Raw genomic sequence first — 15753 nt, 5'->3', positions numbered from 1 at the left:
TGGTTAAATCTGACCTGTGTTGCCCAAGTGCAAGAATTATGAAAACAAAAATAAAACACCAAGTCACACATCTGTATACGTTTTAAAAGCCCTCATCTTCATTGCTTCTTGATATGATTAAAAACCATTTTCCATATCATTCTATGCTATTTCCACTGAATTGATCAACAGGGTTTTAATGTGATTTGCTAGAGATTGTGGGGCCTAATAGCAAAATACATCTTGTTTCATACAATTGGTAAATTCCTAAAATAGTACATTCCCACCCACCCCATCCCCAAGGACATTCAAATGGCTTCCCTAGATGGAAGTTGCTTTCAGTGAGTTTTGGGCTAAGAATAGCATTGCCTGCTGCAGAACCAGGTCTGAAACCCTCTATGACTTGCCTCCTGGTAGTAGATCAACTGGGAAGGACCAAGGTTCTGGACTCTGGGAGAAGCTCCTGACGTTTCCAGTTAAGTTCCCCACAGGGTTGCTACGGATCACTGTGGTTACTGCTTTGGTATCTAGCACCTCGTGGCTATGTAATAGAGATGCGTAGATGGATTGGTTGGCAAAGCTACTGGACTGAAAGTGGACGGAGCTTACGTGTCCAAATGCTCAGTCTCAGGTCATCCTAGACTCTACCTTTATCTTCAGTGCAAACGGTTTGCCAAGAGGGGCGTTTGTTAATATATTTATTATACTGACTTGTGTTCCAACTCGGGCAAGCACCAGGCAATACTTTCTACACTATTCTTGACAATTCTTTCTAGGGCTGGCTGTTGTGGTTGGTGGCTGTTGGCTAGGAGCCAACTCATAGCAACCTCATTCATAGCAGAGAAAAATGATGCCCGGTCCTGCAATTTGACTCATTTTGTGGCCAGGTTATGGCATTGGATTTGTTATGCACAAGGCTTTGTTTGTTTGTTTGGGGGTGGGTAATAGGGTTTGCTTTATAGAATACAGTTTTTCCGGTTTGTCATTTCATTTCTAAAAACTGTGACTCTTATTTCCTAGTGTCTGGTTGACCATTCTGAAAGTATTATAAGACAATCCATACACTCACTCTGCTAAAGTGTTTTCATCTCCTGCATGACGGTAGTCTAAGAGTACCACTTTGGGGCTTGTTATTCACATTGGACTTCTATAAGGGCTTTAATATTTTCTTCCCTTGAGTCGTAATGGACATCAGTCCTAGTTTTGACAACCTCCTAGATGCTGTGGCCAGCATTCTTATGTTAGTGGGTGTTCGCTACTGTGATGACTGGCTATATGCGATGTCTCCCCCAGAAAATCAATTGAGGCTTTCCCAGTCATTCTACTTCCAAGACTGCCAAAAGCAGTTAGCATCAGGATATCTGATGAATAACTTAATCAAAATTTTAGCACAGATGCGTGGTCTCTTTACATATTCAGTCTGGAAAAACATATTAGTCAGGGACTTGCCAGTTATTAATCTTGGTTTCAGCTAATAGAAAGATCAGAGAAATGCTTTCATTCTAAATCTCCCAGTTCTGCAATCACAATTCCCTTTCAGCTAAGTAACCATCAAAGGTGTTGCCTTTCTGTTTTGTTCTGGTCTCAGTTATTCATTCTTACATAATACAGAAAGGAGAGGATCTACGTAAGGTGATCAGTAGGCCATAAAAAATAGGTATTTTCAAAATTCAGATGGCCTGGCAATAACAATGGATTTGCTCTTTATTTCCCCCTATGTAACACATCTCTACTCTTTCAACTAATATATAAGAAAATATACTTTGGGGCTGGGCACTGCTGAATAATTTTCATTCCCTCATGATGCTTCACTCTGACATTGTTCTTTGTTTAATGTTTTGCCGTTACCTTTTGATTGTGAATTGGATGAAGGAGTACAGAACAGATCTGTTTTCCATCTAACCATTTGTACACATTTTGTTTCTTAGCATTGATTACAACCCTCACAATGAAACCTTAATTATCCCACCTGCTCCCTGTGCTTTCTGTTTCCATCCAGCCTCCCTTCCTAAGCTTTCTGAACTTTGTCTGTATTAATGCTACCCTTTTAATCTCAAATGGCTGACAGCTCTAAGATGCGCATACTTCGTTAGTGCTATTGTTCCCCTTATAGATCCGTCATTCGTTTGGCTGAAAATTGAAACATGGGGCTGAACTTCATTCCCAGACCTGAAGGATGAAAAGGAGGCATAGTTTCATGGGTTGCACTAGACTCTGACTGTAAGCCTGGTTGATTATTGTGTTTTCTAAAAAAAAAAAATAATTTTTCTCCATCCCCCTCCACACTGTTCTGTGATTAAGGGCCGAAGGAGGTAGGGGAGTGGAGGGGGATGGTGGAGATAAAACATATCGGTTATTGCTTGGCAAGAATATGATTAGGTAGGCAAAGTATCTCAAACCTAAATACTCATAAAAGGCAGGCCAAGAAGGAAAAATGTCTTGATGAAGTCTACTGTTTTCTTTTTTACTATTGCAGTATAGATCAAAATGATAGAAATTGTAAAGCAGAGAGCAAAAGCATTATCTCTATGAAGACATGAAATGTACTGGACCATCATATGAAATGTCTTTTTTTGTTGTTTTCTTTCATAGACCCACAAAGTATTACCAAATATGTCCCTAGAGCAATCTCCAAAGGTCCTGGCTGTTCAAAGTAGGGGATATATTTAAAACAGAATTGCTAGAGGAAGTCTAACATACTGAATGCTGTAATATCAAAAGAAGAACGCACACAAGATTGATTTCGTCCATTTGCCTTTCATATGCATAAACAGGCACACACATACTGTGTGTGTGTGTGTTTGAGAGAGAGAGAGAGGAGAGAGAGAGAAGAGACTCCCTTACATCTGTCTTTACTTGATAAAATTCCTCTTACTTGCTCCTGCCAATTATTTTATTCTTGAGCTCCAAGGGGGTGGCTCTTTCCTACAAAATGAATTTAGCTTCTGAGTTAAGGCCATGAAAACACTCGTTTAAATATGTGCCCCATGACCTCTCATTTGGATTTTTCCCCCCAACTTGGCCTCAAAAGCAGATTACAGAGCCAATCATACTCTATTCAGCTACAACTACTATTGTCTTACTGATTTCTGAGGAAGTACCATTCTTACCCCCAAAGAAACTGGATCTTGACCCAGAAAAAGTTTCCAGCTTCAAGGTCTCCCCTGATCAGGCCCATAAAGAGAAGGCACCTGACTTTGAAGGTATAAACAGCCAGATTTATCAAATCTGATATTCAAATGGGGCCAAGTGAAAATGTCTTCCATTAACTGCAAAGAGTACTAGACATGGGAGATAATCTGTGACTGGGGAAATGCATTTTGGGCTTGAAAATTATGCTGATTCATGGGTGCTCTGAAGGAAAAACCTAAGATGCACACAGCTTTATTGGGCTATTTTTCACTATTGCAATTTTAATGACGTCTAGCTCAATAGCACCAACACAATAACTGAAAGCATCTTTATACCATAAAATCTAGTTCCTGGAGCTAGCAAAGGCATCCAATATCAAATAAAATGTGCTTGTTTGCTCAGCTGTTCTTCCTGTAAAATAATGTAATTTCCTCCATGTCCTGTTTTGAGTGATCCATTCAAAACGCATGGACATTTGTGTGTATAATCATCCCTGAAATCTACTAATCAGAGTATTTCATTCTCGAGCCCTTGAATACTGCGTGAAGAGTGGTTTCCATATATGCTCCAAAATGGGGTAGGCACTATTTTTCTCAGTTTACATTGAATCAACCAAATTCAACAATTTGTGGTCCAATTGAACTATACCAGAAAAAAGGTAATCACAAGGAAATAAAATTTCCTATTCCTTTTTGCTTTGATATTTTGATTTGAAAATGATCATTTTCTTCTCTATTGGATACGTTACTGGTTCTATTTAATTTAAATTCATTTCCTTTTGTAATTGTTTCCATCTCATTTCCCTATTCCCTAAAGTGCTTGAGTGGATGAAACCAGTGCCTTCCCCTTATTTCTATTTCATCTGTAAGCATTTTCTGATAATAGCACTAGAAGTCAAATTATGTATACTTGTTGATTTACAAGTTTGATGTAAGTCAAAAATTTTGCATGTAATAAATATTTGCTAAGAGTACCAGTCGGAATTGATTGATGAATAAATACAGATTTTAATATCTTTCTGTATGATGATATAAGCCAGCACTATGAACCCTTGCCAGTTCAAATGAGTCACTAACTGAAATGATTTCAGCCAGAGGTGCCTTGGAAGAAGGGTGTGATTATGTACTTCTGAAAAATTAGTTAATGCAAAACCCTAGATGGAGCACAGTTCTACCCAAACGTAGGTCACCATGAGTCTGAAATGAGTTGACAATAACTGGTCTGGGGTTTATTTAGACATATGAATAATAACTGCATTTTACAGCTTAAGATTCTTGAGTTTCTATAATAAGTGTGATTTTCGAGCAGTTTCAATGTATTACCACTGGTTTTACACAGCTAAAAACTTGTACTGTTTAGTTTCGAGAACTACTTGCAGGCTTGTGTACAACTTCCAATTATTGTTAAAGCAAAACTAAAGTACGAACAAAGTTCTGTACACAAAGAGCAGTGCGATGTCCTTCCATTTCTAGACAGACTCCAGTTCCATCATGGACAGAAGAAGATGTGTTATGAAATCGTGGCTAATTATGATTCTCGGTGCCACAGATGGCTTCTCACTGCCACTGGAGCCTACATCCAGTCGGTCCCCCATGGCAACAAGCAAAAGAGCGGGGAAGGCACAGTGCACAAACTCTGAGAGCAATCATGGAAAGCGAATCATGTGGAGGTGGTGTTTGTTTTTATAATGGGCGACAGGGCGGGGGGAGGGGGGGAGAGAAATGGCAACAAATGTACAACTGAGTTTAAAAAGAAATTGAGGGAATAGCAGAAATACATAAGCGAAATAGCGGGGTGAGGATAGGCCAACACATCAGAAAACCCTTCCAAAGCTCAAAGAATGCTGGGGCCCCAACGGTTAAAGCGCTCGCCTGCTAACCAGATGGCTAGTGTTTCAAATTCATGGCATCATTCATGACCTCTAGCCCTCATGCCTTTCTTGGCTTTTCGGTTCCATGCTGCAACCTTTCCTCCCAGGCATCTTCTTCCCGAAGTCATCTTTTCTCCTTCGTTCCTCAACTTGATCAATGACGTCACCATCAAATGGCCACAGGTGAAATTCGCTCTGTTCTCCAGGGTCCGTTTTGCCCCACCTAACCCCACGGTCCCAGTCCCATTGTTATTGAACTGTCTCTACCGGAAAACACTTTCCTCCCAGCCATGGAGTGACTGGCGGCCCCTAGCACAGTGCAGTGCCTCACAAGGAAAACTAGATATGGTGATCCCATTCCTTTCAAATGCCATCTGTCACCAGATCCTGTTGAGGCTAACTCCAAGAGAGCTCACCCACGTACCCTCTTTTTGCCTCTTCCTACTGAACTTGCACTAGGGCAGCCTGCCCTTAGTGATATTCAACAAGATGACCCCGCGGTTCACTTCCTAACTCTTCGTGTTCCATTCGCCCACATCAGGGGCTCCTCGTCTCTTCTGACCATTTGTGCTTCCTCCTTAGCCCATTGCCCACTCCTGTTTTTTTCATTAATGAAACTGCACAGGGCAGTTCTGCCATACAAGTGCATGATCCTTTCTCTTTGGTTACCATCGCTTTTTTTAAGTGAGTTAAAATGAACGTATCAAACGATTCGATGGTTCCGTCATATCAAGGAGGGCTGTGCAAACCTCGTCACATTCGCTCTTGTAGCGTTTCCTCTGCTTATTTGTCACATGATGTTGCTCCCTCCCACTTCCTCTACATTCCCAGGTGATCAACATTCCCGTTATTATCTCCCTATTTCCATCAATCTCCGTTTCCCTTTAAAGATAACTATAAAAGACTAGGGCATACACCAAGCAAGAATCCATCAACAATGGCCATTGAAAACTGATAGCAACCCCAATCCAAGAGAAAGCAGAGAATATTCTCTTTTTGATGAAGCATGAGAATTTGTTGAGCTATTGGGCCTCCATAACACAAGCAGCTGATGTCCAGAGGACAGAATCCATCCTAACAGACCGTGCGCACCACAGTGTAAGTGAGATGGCTTCAAAATGGAGTGCCCAAAGAAGAGGGTAAAGAGACTCCAAGCCCCAGTCTTTAAAGAGTAATGGGAAGAATTGGCCATTTTCTGCTGGACGAGAATCCAACACCTTCCCTGGAGCTGGAGCAGATGGACTGGTTCTGTTTTCTGCCTGTAAGGCTTCCTTGATTATCAGGCATCTTACCTCCTTACTACAAACGCCTTATTGTCTATGATCTAGCCCAAGGGTAGGCAAACTGAGGCTCAGGAGCTGTATGCAGCTCTTTTTGGTACATACATGTGGCTCTGAAGTAAAATGGGAAAAAAATGAAAGGTTATTATCTAGATCATGGTGATATCATTTGCTTGGGGGGGTATTTATGGCTCTTGCATAATTCTTAAATTGCTGTGAGGGGCAAGATGGGCTCTTCTACCTTCAAGGTTTCCGACCCCTAGTGTAGGCCATCCATCTGCAATGTTCCCATTCCACGAGCCGTCTTTTTTGAGACAGGAGCTCATGCGAACAGTCAGCAGTGCAATGGACCACCAGTCACTTTGAATGGCAGCTTAAAGGCTTTTTGGATCATTTCCCTAAATGCCTTCACTTTCCTAAGTGGGGGTCACCTGACATATGACTCGACTCAACTGGATTCTTCCCATTCATTCTTCCTTAAATACTATTTACAAAATGTGGTTTTTAACACATTTTGCCACCATTTGAATAGCATCCCTTTCTCACAGAGCACCATAATGTTTTACAACCCCAAACAAATGTCACGATTTGGTCCCAAAATTTCCCTACACAGGCTGGCATTGGCTTCTTCAAACTTATGTCCAGGGTGACACATGTCGTTGCACATGAGTTTCAGAAAGCCGTCACTTATTTAAAGACCTACCTTGATATCTGGTCCCGCTGAAGTGGTTTGTTGACCTCAACGAAGTTACTAGATCCTTTTACCCAAATACTTCAGTCTGAAAAACAAATTCCCTCCCCTCCTATGTATAATATCTCATTACCTTGCATGAATAAAAATGGCAGCTTCCGAAATAGCTGCAATAAGTTCAAACCTTTCGTTTATTAAGAAGGAGAACTGTGGTACTAGACAACCAGACAGTTTTTCTGGTCTGACAGGAATGCTTGCAGTGCCCAGGGTTCAAAGTTTATGCCGATTTATTGCCATATGACAGGAGCTACCTGACTGACCACTGAATGAGCAAGTCCTTTGTGGTCTGACTTCCTCTTTTCCCATTTTTCTGTCCCCCTCGGGGCCTCTGAAAAACTCGACTTAGCTCTCCACCCCATCAGCCAAGCGTCTTTCTATAAGCTAGGATAAAGTGACCAGGGAGAGGAACGGTTGACAAAGGTAAGTGTTTTACCTGCCGTTGAAGACAGAGATTACAAATTGTTCTCAGGGCCAACACTTCTCAAAGCAGAAACTGGCTAATTTTTTTCTCTCCATTTATTAACATTGGCCTATAGGTAAAGGTTAGCATAGTTTGAAAACTCAAATTGGCCCCATGTCCCTGGCTAAAGTGTAGTTGACATTGTTCAAGTTCCTTGTCTCACTTTGTTCATTCTGAACTTGGAAGGAAAAGGTCATGGGTAATGTATACTCCAGGAGAAGTGCATGCATGCGGGCTAGAAAGATAGAGTCCTTGGAGATGAGCTACAACCTCAAGCTCCTGGAGATGAGGGGCGGGACCAACACTCCAGGACACAGCTAGAATGGGTCTATGTGCCCGGCAGTTTCAAAGAGCTTTCTTTTTTTTTTGTCTCCCTAAAAATGTCTGCTTCAAAATTAGTAGTAGAGGGTTTTCAGAGGAAAACCTTTCAAATGTGATATTTCCATCAAGAACACTTGCCCCCTTCTCACAGAAATGTGCAAAGACAATGCAGATAGAGCTTTTAAAAAGTTTCCTATGAGAGGAAACATCGGCTTTTCAAAAGGGACAGAGAGCGGAAGGCTTACCGAGGTGTACAAGTATCCCTCGCTGTTCATTGCCAGATACAGCTTGGTTTGAACTCCTTGAATGGCCACCACTCGAAGACCCACAGGGATGAGGTTAAAGATGGCTGAAAGACACACAAACACAAGAAGGAACGTTACTACTCGGAAGTCCTGGGTTTGTCAGTATCCCCATCCTGAAATGACCAAAGTGCGTGGTGAGGAAACAGACTGACCGAGGGATGTGCACGTGAATACACAGGGCCTCACGCTACATGTGGAGTGGACTCGCTTCCTGGTGGCAGTCACCTAGCTGGAGGAGCTGTACCTACATGTTATCCCACAGCTTCGAGAGGACCAAAGACTTGGTCACAATCCCATGACTTCTGCAGTGCTGCAGGTGGCTAGCACCAGCTCCGGCAATTGTTCTCTACGTGCAGTAGCTTCCTCCTTCAACCAACTCAAGACTGGGGACTACTTGCATACGCAACTTCTGAAACGGAGACGGTGAAGACGCTCGGTGGGGAGGGCTTCCTTGAATCTTAGATCAGACACTCGGCCAAATGCAACAACCCAGGAAGAAGTTGATCTTTATTTGCAAAATAGTTGCCAGTGGGCAGCCGGTGGGTGCCAGGGACGTCTTTATTTCTCCATGTGAAGGTTGAACTGTGAGAAATTGACACCCCGGCTCCCTCCTCACAATCACACGCCACTCACTGGAGAAAACCAGGGGGCGTCCTCCCCCTGCCAGCTGTCTACTCCCTCCCACACTGGGAATAAAAATAAAACCGTGCATTTTAAAAGTGTAGCACTTGTCACACACATCTTGAGAAAACAGCCTGTGCACCTTTCGCTCAGGAGTCACACACCAACGTGGTTGCTGTCGCCCTCGGTGTGTAAAAGTTTGTGGAGAATAAGAAACCAGTCGGCTCTCATTTCTGTGAATGAGAACGCACGGAGTCACCCTGTGGGGAAAGATCACCTTTATCTCTGTGCATTGAGAGCTGGCTGCAGGAGGGGGCTGATATTCACGGAGAGTTGCATATGCATTGGTGAACCAGCGATGGAGCTTCCCCCTAAAAATTAATCAGGGTGCTACCATAGAGGAGCCCAGCATATTGGACAGTCCCCAATGCAAGTGTGCCTACCACATGCCACCAACGGCACTCCGTTTGCTATTCATCAGCTTAAAAGCTGCGCCCTTCTGTTCTGTGAGATAAAGGGAAGTCTTCGTACAGATTGCAAGTCAGGCCCTCCAGCTCTATTTGACAGAGCAGTACACAGCGAAGAGGCTGACATGTTTGAGTGTGGCCTGACCAGGTCAGGGCTCTCTCTGTTGATGAAGCCACACCCTCTCGTGGGCGAGGAGAACCTGATCATGTATCTTTGGAAACAGATCATAATCCCGCTATATTAAAAAAATGGTCAGAGCTTATCATTTGATTAAAACAAAAAAACGCAGCCATCTGTAAGGCTGGATTGCAGAAGTGGATCTCTACACAGCACTAGGCCAGCCCTACATGTTTGAATTCTCGTGTAGCCAGAGTAATCGATGACAGAGACAGAAAAGTGAAATTCTCAGAATTAAGGCTAGAATTAGATTTCTCTGCAATATTCTGAGCTATCTTAGCTCTCGTAACACAGCTTGTAATAAGCAAAAGAGCGAAACAGAGAGACAGAGTGAGGGATTGATTGGATTTTTCACCTTATGCTCCTACCCACACTCTGGTGTGGGTTTTAATGAGCAGTGAAATGTCGAAATTTCCAAACATCAGACAAAACGAGGAGGAAGAGAAGCCGAGAAGATCAGTCATGACTGCTGGGCCCTCGATCAGGAATTTCGATGCAGCCCAATTCAAACCACCGAACACCATTCCGAAACCACACCTTAAAAGGCGCAGCCAAAGTGGAGAGTGGCTGCTTAGAGCAGTCTGATTTTTTTTATTTTCTTTAGATATTCAGAATAGATCATAAAGGGGGAAAGTCTCTGAGAACGGATAGTCCTATGGAAAGATGAAAAGAAAAACAATCAGGGGCAAGCTTGCCTCCTCTCGATCTTTGTTTCAAAAGCCTCTGGATCACTTACTGATGCATGAACTTAAGATATTTTGATCAGCATGAACATATGTTAAATATTGCTGAATGTGTTTGGGGGAGTTTTTTCTTTAACCCTTCATTAGTAACCAACGTTTCTTCTTCTACTTCAGACACAGTTGTGAAGAAGTGGTTTGGAACTACGAAGGACTCGGGATTTCTGATTTGTTGTATGTTAAAGCCTCTATAGCAGCGGTTCTCAACTTGTGGCCCGTGGCCCCTTAGGGGATCGAACGACCCTTTCACAGGGGTCACCTGATTCATAACAGTAGCAAAATGACAGTGATGACATTGCAATGAAAATAATTTTATAGTTGGGGGGGGTCACCACAACATGAGGAACTGTAATAAAGGGTCGTGGCATGAGGGAGGTTGAGGGACCATTTTCTCAGGGCCATACATGTAGTCGGTGCTCAGTGTTTGCCAACTACAAGGCTGAATTTCTACTACTTCATTGGCTGGCCCAAGATCAATTTCTCAAGGGAAATGGATGGTAAGGGTGTAGCTTCACGTAGATTGGAAAGAGGTGTCGTGTTGAGCTGGTAATGCTATGTCAGGGTTGAAGGAGAAGGGTAAACTACCCTTTTGAAACAGTCTTCCTTTTACCAAGGCAGGTATAATAAAACTCCAGCCACAGAATGTCTATCACTGCTTCACTTGCAGGGGAAAATGCATAATTTATGATGGCTGATTTGCCCACGATGAGATTTTATTGGACTGACATTTACCACCGTAATAAATCTGCATAAAGCTGGCTTAAATGCATAATATCAAACATATGTTTTTAGAAATGGATATACCAGGCCACATGGGAACGGAACTAATCTGTTAGCTCAGGATCTTGCTTGTGATGTCCAAGAAAATCAAAACGCAAACCCTAAAACCACTGCAATGGAACTGCAGGCATAAATGGAGTAAACATTTCTAAATACTAACAAATACAAGGAATCGAAAGACACCTCATGCCAAGACTACATATTAGGAAAAAGACTGCGTAACTGAAAGCAAGAGCTCCCCCAAACCCACCGCCATCGAGTAGATTCACAACAAGCCGATGATAGGACAGTGTTGAACTGCTTCTTAGCTTCTGAGACTGTAAATCTTCTCAAGATTCCAGTCTTCCCTTTCTCCCAGAGGGAGGCTAGTGGGCTTGAACCACTGACATTGTGGTTAGCAACCTAATGCTTATCCCATACTTCCACCCGGTGGGGTCTGCGGTCACATCTCGCAGCAGGGGTACAGTCAATCACCAAGGACATGCTATTTCATTCGACATATTTTCCAGTTGTATGTGGCGTCGTGCTGCTGGCGGACTTACCTCTTGTTATTCCCGTGTGCCTAAGCCCAGATTCTGTACTTCAGGCTATGCCCTTGAAAGGCTTTTCAATATCACTACTGCAGAGAAATGTTGTGCCACTTGATTCATGGTTACACGATAACCAAAGGTGGGGCAAAACCTACTCTTCGATTTAAAACTCTACAGGAAGAATGGATATCCCCTGTGTTAGTGTGTGATATAGAAGGGACTGCAAAAAGTTCATGGAACAATGGAATTGAAAGATAATGATAAGTTTCCATAAACTTTTGGAAGCCCTTTTATCTATATACATCTACACATATATTTACATAATATAAATATTTTAGGGGACTATGTATGGTCTGTATTATTATATATTATTTTAGATGTATATTATAACTAGATATTAAATCTCCTAAATATGTATATTATATGTACACACATATGTACACACACATAATGTACACTCTAAAAAGAGGCTTCAAAAAGTTCATGGACATGAAATCAAAAAATAAAGTTTTTATATGTTCTTTGTGAGTCACCTTTATAATTATATATACTCCTATATATTTGTGTGTATACACACACACAGGGGGGTTTAAAAGGTTCATGGAAAATGTTCGTTAACTTTTCATTATATTTCCCTGTGAACTTTTTGAAGCACCCTCATATAGATGACAAATACAGTGTGACCTGAATTGAGTTTGGTATATCACTGTTTACAAGACACAACAAATCACGGAGTTGCCTCGTTTTTCCTTCTTCAGGACACACACATGACCCAGGGCACTGCCCTCAAGTCCATTCTATTGCAAAACCCCCAATCGGACAGGGTCAAACTACTCTCTTGTGTTTCTGAGGCTATATATCTTTCTGGAAACCAAGGGCTTCATCTTTCTGAGCTGCTTGCAGAGTGGAGGAGTGGCCAATGGTTAACTGGGGCTCCTTCAGTACAGTGAAACCTTCCAGTTACAATTGCCGAATTCTTTGAAACAGAAGAGTATGAATTAACAATACCACAACCATAAGAGAGCACTGTGCAAAACAGTGAAGAACCAGGTTTGCAGCTGAGGTACCAACAGAGCTTTCTTGAAGGACAACTGAAGGTGACTGCCTCTTGAGGTCACTGTTTGGCCATTTGCCCAGGAAGCATTCCTAAAGGGCATGAAACACTTTGACACTTCCCACTGGGATCCTGTGGGCCGTACCGCACAGTACTCTTTAGAATTCAGACCTCCTCTTCTAGGTTGCTTTCCCTGAGCATCTCTAAGAAATGTGCAAAATCTGGGGAAAATACAGTGCATATTGGGGGAAACACAGACGGAATGGTGACAACTAAGTGCTTTAGATCTGCAAGAAGCTGCAGCTTACCAGAAAATACCAGTCCTTGCCAGCGAAACCTGGGGTCCACTATGAGTGAGGGTATGCTTTTGCGACTCTGAACCCATACTGCATCAGCAATAAAAGCTTATGTGGCATCAGGAAATGGCTTGACTTCAAATTAAACATAAAGCTGCCTTTCCTTTTGATCTCTTTCCTCTGTAGGTGCCCCATTGTGATGGTCAACCTGATCTTTACTTAAACAAGGGGCACAAAGAAAGCACTCCATGGAATGTCCTTACCCACCTGGAGCTCTGTTGAAAGTTCCCAAGTTAAAATCCCAATTAGGCCACTGATACTGGGTGGGAGTTGGGGGCTGGGTGGGGGGAAGAGAAGTGAAAGCCTCTAGTGAGGAATCCCCCCTATCATGAAAAGTTCCTCTCCCTTGGGATATGAGCAGTTCTCAAGAGTGGAGATAAGAGCTATTTCAGGCTCCGTGAGTGGGGGGGGGGGGGGTTGTAACGTTCTATGGGGTGGGGGAAAGTAATAAAAATCCAAAGGACAGCCATAAATCTCTCCAGATCACCATGGAGATGACATTTGGACTGTTCCCTCAGATGCTGTCAACAATATTTGCAATAGTTCACGATTTGGGCTATTTTCCTGTTCTGCTTCCTTCAGGATAGCCTGTGTAAACATGATTCTGTAGTCTGACTAGAGTTCGAGTCCTCTTCAGGTCTGGCTTGGGCTGTTTATTAGAAACGGAATACATGACAAGAACACAGTATCAATAGCATGCTAGGATGGCCATTTCCCTTTGCCGTCACTTACTGTAAGTGCTGTCCTCGTCTTTGGTGCCATCAATGGTTCCATCAGCCTGCAGCTGTAAGTGGTAGCCTTGTCGGCTGTACAGTTTGGTAACTATACCCTTCAGCTGAGGTTCTGCAAAGAAGCACAATGGCTTGGATCAATTGGGGTAGTGGGCATAGATCAAAGAAAAAAAGACTCCAAATTCAGCATATCCATTTTCATGTACAAATTGGCCTAGAAAACGGTCAGATTATGCCTGTCTTAAAGAGTCTTCTGGAAGGAGGCAAGCAAGCAAACAAAATCCCCAAATTTCAGAATACATCTCCACATAGAAGACACATTTGCTTTCTTCCTCGAACCCTTGGGAAAGCCCCAGAGCCTCAGAGAGCTTCTGGGAGCATCCTTACTAGGCTGACTCTATCTCACTGTGCATTCGGAATGGGTTGGCATATTCTGCCTTTTTAGCAAAGTACCCCTTTTTCAGGTGGCAAGAAAAGGAAAAATACAAAGATAATTTTGAGTTCTTTGCCAATCAGGGACCAAAAACCCATTTCCCAAGGTATTCATCAGAACTACCACCGTTTGAATGAAGAGTCCCCTCCATTCCAAGCAGCTTGAGAATGCACACTTAGCCTGAAACGCCATCAAAGGACTAACATTGAGGAAATTGAGCCTTCGACACAAGAAGTAGTGGGAGGCATCATTAAAAAAAAAACAAAAACCCACCAGCACACCAAATAGGGTGCCAAAAAGAGCAGAAATTTTTGGTTTTGCCCCCCCACCCCAACTCGGTGAGGAAGAGAACAAATGAGTTCATACTCATCTTCAAACTTAATTATCACCATTCAGATTCCTTCAACTACGTGTTACTAATTAAAATCATTTTCAATTATTAACCACTGTCAATAATCAATTACCTAATTTACCAGTAACAGCCATGTTTTCCAAGATGTGCTCTCTACTGAATACAGACACCTGCTCTGAAATCATATTTCTCTGATTATTCAAGTCACATTATCATGCTTCTCAACCTCAGGAGCCTTTTAAAAACAAGCTTAATTCAGAGTCAATGCATTAAGAACTTTGTGCAAACAGAAAAGGCATGCCTACATTCCAATTCTGGCCTGGGGGCAGTACACACAAAAAGAGAAACGGCAGACTGATCAATGGAGAAGTCTGATTTTCCACAATATTTATCTAGTCATGGGCAAGAAACGAATAGGGAGGATTCATTGTGTTAAGAACAGCCAAAGAAGCTGGACATTTTCAGAAAGGTCTACCTTGACGCAACCTGCCACCTAGAGCTGTGTGAATGTCCCTGAATGCCAGAATATCAGTGACTAGGTCCCAAGGCGCCAGAGACAATCAGCTTAGGAGTTTGGATTCCCCCCTCAGCCCTGCATTTTCATAGCAAGTATGCTTAGTCCCACCAGCCTAACTCAATCCACCCAAGCTCTTTGCCACAAGGCTCTCGGAAGCCCCACTCCCCTCCACCCACCAGTGGGAACATTTGAAAGCTGCATCACACATCGGTCCTGATAAGCCTCAAAGTGATCACAGGGCTGCCTAGACAGTCAAAGCCCACAGCCCCTGGGAAAGACTGCTGCAGCAGAAGGAAGGGTCAGGCAGGCAGGCTGGGGAAGGCGAGAGAGGGATTCCCCCGGCTCTCCTGGGCTAAGTAGCGTCTGGCCAGCTCCGCGCTGGCAATTTCCAAGCCACGCACACGACAGCCATGTCTGGGTCCCGCCTGCCCAGCACGCATGGCATGCTTGAAGCCATGGGCACCTCTGGGGCAGGGGATTTCCGACCGGCTCTTTGCCTGTCCCAGGGCAGTAGCAATGCAGTAAGTCCCTGAGGAGCAAGCAATCGCCTTCCCACAAAGGCACACCACCAGCTAGGTGGTTAGGTGGCCTCACTGGCACAGGACGGGCCACCTGCTAACTCCCCAGCCCCCGTCCCAGTTTCATTCCCCTCCACACTTGCAAAGTAAGGGGGGGGGTCCCTGGTAAAAGAAATAAAGAAATAAAGCCAAGCGCCCCTTCCGACCTGGTCTCCTCCTGCGCCGCTTCTTGGAGCCGAAGAGTTTGACCCGGGAAAAGACATTTAACTTGTTTTTGTCGCAGCTGGTCTTGCCTTTGCTGGGGCTGCTGACACACTTGCAGGCGTTGGATTTCTCGCGCTCGCGAGCTTGCCGCTTCTGGCGGATCAGCGAGCTGGC

General features: G+C 43.4%; 1 protein-coding gene across 2 annotated transcripts in view; it reads right to left on the bottom strand.

The window, feature by feature from the left end:
- FGF13 (fibroblast growth factor 13) overlaps positions 1–15753 on the bottom strand; it is a 527173-nt gene that overhangs the window by 64038 nt on the left and 447382 nt on the right. For both annotated transcript variants that reach the window (XM_004713365.3, XM_004713366.3), the window contains 2 exons: positions 13557–13667; positions 8039–8142 (listed from right to left, as the gene is read on the bottom strand). In XM_004713365.3, the coding sequence (XP_004713422.1) occupies positions 8039–8142; positions 13557–13667 (215 nt within the window). The remainder of the gene's footprint in view (positions 1–8038; positions 8143–13556; positions 13668–15753) is intronic.

The sequence above is a fragment of the Echinops telfairi genome, unplaced genomic scaffold (genome assembly GCF_000313985.2).
Source record: "Echinops telfairi isolate 266 unplaced genomic scaffold, ASM31398v2 ScPeMD7_20;HRSCAF=75, whole genome shotgun sequence".
Classification (NCBI taxonomy): Eukaryota; Metazoa; Chordata; class Mammalia; order Afrosoricida; family Tenrecidae; genus Echinops; species Echinops telfairi.
Note: the sequence above shows the minus strand (reverse complement) of the source record. Positions and strands in the feature narration are given on the sequence as shown.